This window comes from Ziziphus jujuba, chromosome 7 (assembly GCF_031755915.1).
Source record: "Ziziphus jujuba cultivar Dongzao chromosome 7, ASM3175591v1".
NCBI lineage: Eukaryota > Viridiplantae > Streptophyta > Magnoliopsida > Rosales > Rhamnaceae > Ziziphus > Ziziphus jujuba.
This window is the reverse complement of record NC_083385.1, coordinates 25,723,048-25,734,856: the sequence shown is the minus strand read 5'-3', so window position 1 is coordinate 25,734,856 and position 11,809 is coordinate 25,723,048. Positions and strand designations below refer to the sequence as shown.

The following is an 11,809-nucleotide window of genomic DNA, read 5'->3' as shown; positions in this document are numbered from 1 at the left end:
AAAATATTAAAATAGTAAAATTGATATTTTTAAAAAGTACGTTGGAGATGAAAGTCATAAACTAATGGTGTATATTATATACCTAAGGCATAAATAACTCAAAATCAAAATATAATGTATGATGATCCAGTCGATATCACATTAATTTCTTGGAGGAAAGCGAACCTTAATAAGGCGAGTCGGAAAAGTGGGTATTATTATTATTCTGTTATATAGTTCTTTTATTCAATTGACTTTTCCACTATATATATATATATATATATTTTGTTTGGTGTAAATAATTGACTGTTCCACATTTGATCAATATTGATAAGGCAGGTAAGCCAATAAAAATGCCTGCCATGCCAAGGAAAGCTTTGAACAGAGTCATTCTTCTTAAAATAAAGCTTTCAACTCTTTAAGCTGTTTATTTCAATAAGCAAAAATATGGCACAAGTTATCCTCTTCAACGTTACAGATCGGATTCTTGGGCTACAGGGTTCTGCATGTGTCCAAGAGGTTGGATTGCTGTGGGGTGTGAAAAGAGAGCTTGAAAAACTTGGCAAAACTGTTTCAGCCATCAAAGCTGTGCTTCTTGATGCCGAGAAGAAGCAGAACCATAATCATCAAATCAAAGTTTGGCTTCAGAGGCTTCAACAAGTGGTTCTTGATGCTGATGACTTCCTGGATCGCTTATCTTATGAAGGTCTCAGACAGAGTCTGATGCCCGGAAACAACATGGTCAAGCAGGTACGCACTTTCTTCTCCTCCTCCAACCAACTTGCTTTTTGGATCAAATATGGTCACAAAATAAGGCAACTAAGAAAGAAATTAGCTGCAATTGCTACTGATAGGATTGAGTTGAATTTGGAAGAGCATTATGGAGAGGCTAGAGTTTTGACTAGATTGAGAGACCATACTCACTCTTTTGTATCCGAGAAAGAAGTGATAGGTAGAGATGATGATAAGATGGCCATTTTACAAATTTTGTTGGATACCAATACCAAGGAGAATTTGTCCGTCATTCCCATTGTTGGTATTGGAGGATTAGGAAAAACCACTCTTGCCCAGATGGTTTTCAATGATGAACAAGTCCAAAAACATTTTGATCTTAGATTGTGGGTTTATGTGTCTGAAGATTTTGACGTTAAATTACTTGTTCAAAAAATCATTAAATCTTCAAATACGACAGTTGGATCAAATACGAAGATGGAACAGTTGCAAAAAATCATGCGTGAAAGATTATATGGTAAACGGTATCTTTTTGTACTTGACAATGTTTCGAATGAGATTAATGAGAAATGGCACAACTTGAAAAGCTTACTATTAAACGATGTAGAAGGAAGTAAAATAATAGTAACCACTCGGAGAAAAGTTGTTGCAAGGATTACAGGCACAATGGCACCATATGACTTAAAAATCATGGATAAAGAAAAATCTTGGACTCTATTTAAAAAAATAGCCCTGCAGCAAGGACAAGAGTCAAACATCAGCTCCAATATCTTGGAAATTGGAATGGATATTGTAGAGAAGTGTGGTGGAATTCCTCTTGCAATAAAAGCAATAGGAGGTGTGTTGCGTTTCAAAAATCCAGAGACGGAATGGTCCTCATTTAATGAAAAAGAGCTTTTGAAAATATCTCAAACAGAAGATGATATTCTACCAACACTTAAATTGAGTTATGATCATCTCACATCAAATTTGAAACATTGTTTTGCATATTGTTCTTTATTTCCTAAAGATTATGTGATTGATGTTCAAATGTTAGTAAGTCATTGGATGGCACAAGATTTTATTAAGGTATCAGATCCAAGTGAATGTTTGGAAGACGTGGGTTATGAGTATTTTATTGAATTACTTAGGAGGTGCTTCTTCGAAGAAGTTGAAACAGGTGATGAGGGCAAGATAACAAAATGCAAAATGCATGATTTAATGCATGATCTTGCAAAATTGGTAACGCAGACAGAAAATGATATGCTAAATGAATCTAGAAAGACAGTTGACAGTAAAACACGTCATGTGTCATTTTATGCATTCAATGTGACTTTATTACAAGAAATTCTACCTTCATTGATTCAAGCTAAAAAGATGAGGACGATTGTTAGGCCTGTAAGGCAGCAGCTGGTGCATGAAGAATGTGATAAGGCAACATGTCATGCAATTGCTTCAAATTTGAAGTTGTTACGCACATTGGATTTGCACTTTTTATGGATGAATGAAGTGCCTAATTCTATTGGTAAGTTGAAGCATTTAAGATATCTTGATCTTTCTGAAAATACTTTTGAGACACTATCCAATTGTATCACTGAATTGCACTATTTACAAACACTGAAGCTCAACCGTTGCTTTTCTCTTCGAGTATTGCCTAAAGACATCAGTAAACTAATCAACCTCCGGAGTCTTGAGCTTGATGGGTGTGATAGTTTGATTTATATGCCACATGGATTAGGTGAGTTAACTAGCCTTTGTATACTATCAAAGTTTACATTGAGCAAGGATATTAGTTTTTCCACCGAGCATCAGAGTGATGCTTCGCTGGATGAATTAATGAGACTGAACAATTTGAGAGGGAAGTTGAGTATTGAAAACTTGGGAGGTGGGAAAGATGCTATCCTACAATCCAAGCTTGCACATCTTAAACAGAAGCAACATCTTCGATCCTTAGACTTATGTTGGTACTTTTGGGGTTATATTGCTGATGAAACAGAGGAAGAAGCAGAGGCAGAGGATCACAAAATGCAACTGGAAGGCCTCCAACCACATCCAAATCTCAAACATTTGACTTTGAGTCACTATCATGGTTTCAGGTTTCCAAGTTGGTTTCACTTGCATACAAATATGGTAACATTGTGCTTGCGGTCGTGTGCAAAATGCAAGTATCTACCACCAGTTCATCAATTTCCTTATCTTAAGGAGTTGATACTGGCACGGTTGTATGCTCTTGAGTATGTGTCGAACAACGATTTGTCTTCCTCATCGCCTTCAATATTCTTTCCTTCCCTAGAGAAACTGGTGTTGGATGACTTGTGTAATTTAGAGGGATGGTGGAGGAGGGATATTATTGATGATAATTCATCACCTGCTAGTGGAACAGATCACATGTTGCCCATATTTCCTAATTGTCTCTCTCAATTAATTATCAAGGATTGCCCAAGCTTGACATGCATGCCACTATTTCCATATGTAAGCCAACTTGTAGAGTTGAATGGTGCCAGTTGGATACCATTCCGACAGACAATCCTCAGCAGTAGCCAACTATCATCATCATCAACATCATCTTCTTCTCCCAACTCTCCATTCTCCAAATTGACTACTCTGCGCATTCATAAGATTGATGATCTACAATTTCTCCCACATAAGCTGAAAAGCCTCACTTCTCTCAAGGAGCTGGAAATCAACAACTGCCCACAGTTGAAATCTCTATATCCAGGGATTCAACATCTCATCTCACTTCAACATTTAGAGATTGAAAACTGCATGGAGCTCGACATGATCATCAATGATGAGGATGCCGTTACTATGTGGCAACCCCTCAAGGGCCTCCTCTCACTGAGATTTGATGGGCTTCCAAAACTAGTGGATCTCCCAAGGGGCTTCCAACACCTTACCAGCCTGCAGACGCTGCAAATTGTTGGTTGTGATAATTTAGTATCTCTTCCGGCATGGATTGGAACCTTCATATCGCTTCAACAACTTTATCTATCAAGCTGCCAAAGTTTGGCATCATTGCCTGAAGAAATATCAAGTCTCACCTCTTTAAAAACCTTGGAGATTTGGAAATGTGACACCTTATTACCAAGATGCCAAATGGAGAAGGGCGAGGATTGGCCAAAGATTGCTCACATCCTAGACTTGCGAATCATTTATGACAATTCATAAAACTTCTACATGTTCAGGTACGTAAACACAACTTGTTATCATCAACCAATATTGATGCTTTTTCTTCCTAGTTAATCATCTTCTTTCTTTCTTTTTTATATTAATTTTTCAAAAGTCTTATGTTTTTTTTCGTTTGCAAAAGATTGCAGTTGGGTTATGAAATGCATCTAGTATTGCTAATTTATTTAATTGTTAGTTGTTTCTTTTTAACTATTATCATTTAGTCGAATTAGTAACATTTTGTTGAGGGTTTTTTTTTTTTTCTTTTAATAATTTTGATTTAGGAATGTTATTTTGTTTTTCGATTATGTAGCAAACACTGGGCGTGGATGGAATACCATTGCCCAATTACAAGAGTTAACAACTCTTCTTGTAAATGCATAGGATCGTAGGCCGACTTTATTCATCTTAAATTTCAATATGCGGATGTTTAATTTACCTTTGCTAACTTATTTACTTCGACTCTAATCACATGACCATTTTTGTCAATGTCTCTTTTTCTTTTTTTCTTTTTTTTGGAAATTTTCAATTTTTAAAATTAAATTTATATTTGAGGGTATGTTAGAAACACAAACTAAGAAAAACTTAATCAGCTATAAATTTGATTGGATCTTGCACTTCAGATCACTTTTGTCTTTTCATTTATGCAAGAAGTAAAGATAGTGTTATAAGAGTTCACTTTAACTAAATATTTTTATTTTATGTTTTTTTTCTTAATTTTCATACACACATTTTGTGCATGTGATTGCTTCGCATATTAAATATTAGTTTTAATCATTTTACATTTGTTTTTCTTTGAACTGATATGTATACGTAACTCTAATTTCAAACCAGGTTAATTAGGTCAATGAAATTGGATGTGGATGATTTGCAGAATGATATATACAAAGGTCAATATGTCCAAGGTGAGAAGATATACAAACCCACTATCAATTTTATTTCTTGCTATCCTTCATACATCATAATGTGTCAATCTTATTAACTTATTTATAGTTACTATGTTAAATTTCCTTGTGCAACATTTTCAACATTTTAGAAAATTTAAAGTGTTTTTAATCTTGTAGTCGTGGAATCTACTGTGGAACAGAACATAGGAGAGCTCAAGCTTTGGTAATCAAAATAGTGGGAAATGGGAATCTCACAGTGATAAGAGGAAGTTATTGTGAGTACAATGACATAATTGTTTGCTAAGAAAATAATTGAACTTTCAATATCCATCTAACTGTTTTGATTATATAATAAGTTGCTAAAATTTAACCTGTGTTAATGCAGTACAGAAGAGCATATTATATGGGCAAAATGTATGACACTGCGAGGAAAAGAAGTGGAATAACTCGAAACACATTGGAATCCTCTGTCCTGTCCTTTTTACATTTGTGTTAAAATGGAACAAAAATGTGAAAAATATATTATTCAATTGTGTATTGTGAATTTTTGAATTGTGTGTTAGTCAATGGTCCTATGAAAAAATTCAATTTTTAGCGCAAAGCTTTTCTTCTGTTTCTTTTAATTTTACATTTCTTGTTAACAATGAAATGGTTCATAAGCTTGCTAAACAAGCCTTGATTTTTGGGAGCCTGTTGCCTAGGTTGAGGAGGGTCTGCTTGGCTCTCCTCTCTCCGCCAAGATGGTGTATCTGCTTTTGTTTTTTTCTTAATAAAAATTTCCCTTTCCTTTAGTTATTTGTAACAAACAAAATTTCCTTTCCTTTCATATATATATATTTAATATTCCCTTTCCTTTATTTATTTATAACAAACAAAATTTCCTTTCCTTTCATATATATATATATATATATATGTATAGAAAGGCTACGGTTAGGACTGTCCTGATTGTTTCTATCTGGACTAAATTTTGCCTTCCTTTTTTTTTTTTTTTTTACTTTGTCTTGCCCAGTTGCCAACTTTGTCAAACTTTCCGATAACACATCAGCATTGTCTCCTCTCTCACAACCGGCCTTCTCCTCTCTCTTATTCTCTTTTCCTCTCTCACAACCGGTCTTTTCCTTTCTCTCAGTCTCTTTTCCTTTCTCTCAGAAATGGATGGATCTGTAAATCTCCTCTCTTTCAGCATTGAACAATTTTTTTCAACCATTTTTTTTCTCTTTTACACCACAAGCAAAAATTTGGCGCACCCAACTCCCTTCGTCAACAAAAATTACAAACAAGGCTCTTTCTTCAGCTTGCTCAAAATATGGAAACTTGTAAAAGAGAAAAATCACTTTGCAAAATACAGAAACGAGGCTCTTTCTCCACTTTTATCTCTCATCAACTAGATTTGTCATATTTTTTCTCCACTTTTAGAATTAATTTCCCATTTGCAGTTGCATATGAAATTATAGAAAAATCAGTTCAATTCAAATCCAGTGATATTCATTTGCATCAAAAACTAATTTGCAAAGTGGAAAGATGGGCCTTAATGGGGGGTTTTTCAAATCTGGTGGTTTAAAGAGAAAAAAATACAGTGAAACAAATTAGAGGGAAAAAATATTAAACCGTAGAATTTAAAAAAAGAAAAAAAAAAAAGAAATAATACCCAGAATTCATCTTCATGTGATGAGCATTGAAGAAGAAAATTGTAGAAGGAATCAGTGTACTGTTGAAATAATTGATGTAAACTTGAACTTCCTCAGAATCTATATCAACAAGTGTGATGGTTTCGAACTTAAAAACAGAGAGCTATATAGTTCCAAAAATTCACAAATTACATAGAATCAAGCAAAGCTATCAATTTTGTAAATGTAATAGTAAAAAGGAAACTCTAAGAAACAGAGGGGAGGACGGAGCCATACAACATCCTCGAGAAGGAAACAAAAAAAATTGGAAGCACGGCCAAATCGGAGCACAAGAACCTTGTTGATGCCGTCTCTGATGGCTGCTTGATGGAACACGGTGGGAGATGGGTATCAAACTGTGTGGGATAGGAAGGGAATGAGAGGTGCGAAGGGCAATCTAATTTGGACCGTCAATTTTAATCGAATGGCCAGCAATTCATGCATGTTTTTGATCCTGATGAGTAAGAGTTAGGACGAACCTGACCTTAGCACCACTCTATATATATATATATATGTAGGCAGTTTCACGTAAGGTTCAGTTTATTTTATTAAATTAAAATTTATCCTTGATGACCATTGAATCATATCAAATGCAAGATTTAAAATTTAAAGTGGTCAAATACGGGTTTAGTGATATACTAAAACCCTATTGAGGGAAAGTTATTAACCCTATCAGGACTTGATGATTAATAAATTTATTTTTAAATTTTAACCTTTAATGCAATATAAAGGCTGAAAATGAAGACTTTCATATTAATCCTCACACATATATATATGTCACCATGTTACTTGATGTTAAGCACGCACGTTATAATACTACATACATAGTATGCACCATAACAAAGGTGTACATATATATAATTTTACTTAAAAAGGCATCAATTATGAACCATAAGGAGAATGCCACTAGTCTTTTGGCGATAATAGATTGGATTTTTTATTTAATTTTACCTGAACCATAAAGGGCACACCATCAGTCTTTTGACGATAATATACTAGATTTTCGAATTTATTAACGACAAAAAACTAGTAGTTCGTCCCTTATGGTTTAGGATTGACGTGCACTGTTGCAAAGCTATATATATATACATGGTCAATCTCAAATAAAGTCATTAATATGAGAACTAATATGAGGTTTTTCTTTTTCAGCCCTTGATCGCATCAAAAACTAAAATATAAAATTACATTTATTATTCACTAGGTGTCGACAAGGTTCATTTTTTCTAAATAGGAATTTAGTATGTTACTAAACCCATATTTAACCACTTTTCACATATTAAATCTTAACCCTATAATCATCAAGCATGGACCTTAATTTAATAAAATAAGGTAAGCCTTACCTAAGACAAAGTACATCTATATATGTACATATATACGGTATTATTTCTTTAGGGTCATTCTTTCTACACAACCATAATGTCTTCCTACACTGGTTTTTTTATATAAAATTACAAAAAAAATCCTTTTGACATTTGATTAATCATTTTATTTTATTTTAGACATTTTCTTTTCTTTCTACACAACCAAAATAGATGAACGCTAGTGGTTAGCAACAAACAACCACTACAAAATGAAGATTCAAAAAAAAAAATTTGAAAGAGAAATAAAAGAGTCAAAGGAGTTTTTGCATTTTTTTAGTAAATTTACATGAATTGAAAGTGAGAGGAGATATTTTAGCCGTATAAAAAGAACTTTCCATTTCTTTAAGTTTTGTTTTGGATTTGATCAAGGGGAATTTGGCCCATTTCCTACCAAAATAGGTGCTTAATGGTAGATACCCCCTCCTTTCCATTTTTTTTTTATCTACCCATATTTTTTGTACTATTTCAATTATACCCTTACCTACAACCCACCCATCACGTTCAATCTCTCTCTCTCTCTCTCTCTCTCTCTCTCTCTCTCTCTCTCCCCCCTACCTTACCATAACTCTTAACCTCTTTTTCACCAAACCAAAATTTATGCTACTCAAAACAAAAAAGAAAAAAAAAGAAAAACCTAGGAAAAAATCACTTTGCTCGAATCTCTATTTGATCATTCTCTGTTATCCAACCAAAAAAAACTATGCGGAGCTCAACTTCTGCTCCAAGTTCCCTTTTACCAAACCAAGAAGTTAATATGTGGTAGAGATGGGAAAGGTTGTACAAAAGTTCATCAATGGAAGACCAAAACTTGAATCTTGATTGACTTTATTTGTTAATAGCTACTAACTATTTTGTAAGGGGTAATTACTTTTAAATCTTAACATATTTCATTATCATTAAATAGGTTTTTTTTCATTTTTGCTTTTTATGAAAATGCATTTAACATTTTTCATTAATTATCTCCAACATGGAAGATCACCCTTCAAGGTGAGCTTTTTTTATGGAAAATATTTAACGTCTTAAGACCTTGCTTAGTAATTGAAAGTGTTGACAGAAAGAGATCCATTCTGTATTCAAAAATCAACTTTTGTCATCAATGAACAAATTTCAGTTATACTAAGATGAAGCTTAAAAATTAAGTAGAGAAGGTAAATGGACATACTAAAATAAATAAATAAAAGATTTCATATATAAGAAGGAATTCTACATTGGTGGAACTTCAAGATGTTGTTTACAATACTCTCAATTTGAATCCTATGTAATATCACTTAACCTTGAAGTTTGTATGCTGTGTATGTTTGTCATGCAAGCCTATATAGTGAACAATAATGATAATGTGTAGGGTTTTATAGATGAGTATACTTCACATAAACATCAAGATAAATCTCCACCTATTATTGATTTATCACCCAAAGTCCCAAAATTTAACAACCACAATGGCAGCAATTTGCATAGAATACCTCTAAATGTGCATAGAATCACATCTGCTTTGGGTAATGGATCATGTTCTATTACAACCACTAAAAGACTAATATCAATTGCTTCACTAAGCAAAGTTAGAGCCAACAATATATATCCATGAAGATGAAATGCAATTCCAATGATTGAACATCATGTCCCTGAAACTCAGATTCCCAAAAATGATGTGCAAAATATGGTACATAATCGTGAGTATAAGCGCTTTGATATGAATGACTTGAATGACTATAGTAGGTATGATTATGAAATGATGTAAAAAATGAGGTAAACAATGATTTGAATTAAGATGGGGTGCATGACATAAGTTGGACTCAACAATTGAAATATAAATATGGTGATTCTCTTCATGGTAATATTCCGATTAATAATATTCATGATGCTAACATTGATGATGGTAATAGTCCTCATGGTTACTGAGTCATGTGAATGGTTCGACTCATAATGACAATGATCATGGTAATGCTCCTCATAGTAATAGCCCGATTGGTAATATTTATGATGGTAACATTGATGATGGAATGTTCCTCGTGGTTATACAAGTAACATGAATGATTCAACTCATAATGATAGCCATGTGTATATTATTCAGGGTTCGATTTCAACAATATCTATACATATAGCCACCCATTATGCGTCATTGGCTAGTGAAAGTGAAGTCATTTAAAAGAACCAATCATTTTCAAATAAGAATGAGCTATAAAAGAAGTTTTGTTTATATGCAATAAAGAGAAATTTTGAATTCAAGGTGAAGAAATCAAATAAAGGATGATATGAGGTTGTTTGTGTGAATGATAATTGCAAATGGCAATTGCATGTTACAAATGTCAGGACCCGTCCAAAGTTCCCCACCGGAACCCTAGACAAGCCCTGATCCCAGGGAAACCCTACCGGACCCTTCTGTGGAAGATCCGGCAGAACCTCCCCTAAGGGATGGACTTACCACAAAAGTTCCTGCACTGAAAACACACTTCTATAATTGTTCCCTTATTCCTCCCACAGTACTACGAACTGGTTCCACAAATTTCAGCACTCCAAAATAAAAATACAGTAATCCAGTGCAATACAAATACTTAAGTGTCCCATACAGTATACAGAGCTTTATGAAGTACTACAAAATATAGAATACAGCAAAAGTGAAAGAAATATTACAACTGCAGTAAAAAAAGAACAAGGTACTGCGCGAACAAATACAGCGAGGAAGATCAAGTCCGCTCCGAGTGAACACCGACAACCTGGTACCTAGAGGAACGGAATTTAAGAGTGTGAGATGCTAATCATCTCAGTGAGCGACCCTACTACTCTACACTATCATACCACGGTAATAGGTATATAAATAATAATTAGTTGGAAATAATAATGTCTCTCAAAACCCTTACAATTCTCTCAGTTGGAAAGGTTCCCCTTTTAAAACATTTTCACAAAACCCTTTATTCATATTTCCCGAAAACCAAGACATCAATTAAATACCAGAAGCGGTAACAATTATATTTTTCATTAACATTTTATTTTTAAAACACAGTTCTGAAAATCATTTGATGCACCCACTATATACCAGTGGCGCCAACAGTACCCAGCGTCCCAAGGTACCGCCAGACATGAGGTTATAGAAAGAAACCGGCATACGGTCGCGTGGCGTCCCACTGCGCCGCTGCTAACCTGGTGTCCCGGCCAAAGGGGGGTGGCCGCCCTCTCCGATGGCATCCACAGGACACCCTCATAATATCAACCGCGCGCTACTCACACCCACCTGCGCGCTAATCATATCCGTGTGCACAATATCCATATCACATATACCATATCACATAATCAGAACACTAGTACGTGCACGGTGCATCTAAAAATCATAAAATCCACAATTTAAATTATAAAACAAATTTCACATTTTTCATAAACATAGCGGGCATAATCCATCCGCTTGAACCGGGAAATTCTCCACAATTTCCTTATAATTAATACCATAAATTCCATGATTTTCAAATCCACCAACTCCCAAATCCATCAATTCAAATATCCACATTTTTTCCAAGCATAAATAATTTCTCGAAATATCATAATCAAATCCCATAATATTTTATGGGCATATTTCATAAAAATTGAAATCACCAACATAACCAAATATTTTCCTTGAAATATTTGAAAATCAAATCGTACCCAATTTACCATTAAAACCACACCAATTTCAAAATCCTCAAATCCATAAAATAATTTCACATGGCATACTTTTATAAAATGCACATTTTCTTAAATCCAATAAATTCATAAATAATTCTACAATAAATCCAATAAATATTTGGCACATAGAAATTAAATTCCAAATATTTAATTCACACATAATATATTCATCAATTGAATTCCCCAAATTAATTTGAAGGTGGGTCACTCACCTTGTGCACGTATCTCAATCAAGATCCTCCGCAGGATCGACTCCGCTACTTGCACGTGCACCTAAAACATCCACAGTACCAAAACCACAAATATTAATATTTTATTCGGGTAATCCCCAAATGGGTACCCGGGGAGCGAACACCAAACGATAACTAAAATTTACGAATTATAT

At 34.1% G+C, this 11,809-nt stretch overlaps 1 protein-coding gene across 4 annotated transcripts; it reads left to right on the top strand.

The window, feature by feature from the left end:
* The first annotated feature begins 280 nt into the window (after nucleotides 1–280).
* On the top strand, nucleotides 281–5,536 carry LOC107423929 (putative disease resistance protein RGA3). 4 transcript variants are annotated; one of them, XM_060819247.1, is made up of 4 exons: nucleotides 281–3,875; nucleotides 4,693–4,763; nucleotides 4,946–5,020; nucleotides 5,136–5,536. In XM_060819247.1, the coding sequence occupies exon 1, from the start codon at nucleotides 427–429 to the stop codon at nucleotides 3,856–3,858; it is 3,432 nt and encodes a 1,143-aa protein (XP_060675230.1). In that variant the 5' UTR covers nucleotides 281–426; the 3' UTR covers nucleotides 3,859–3,875; nucleotides 4,693–4,763; nucleotides 4,946–5,020; nucleotides 5,136–5,536. The 4 variants fall into 4 exon arrangements, with proteins under 4 accessions (XP_060675230.1, XP_048335842.2, XP_060675229.1 ...); XM_048479885.2 differs by having other exon boundaries at nucleotides 5,131–5,536; XM_060819246.1 differs by having other exon boundaries at nucleotides 4,923–5,020.
* Nucleotides 5,537–11,809: the final 6,273 nt, after the last annotated feature.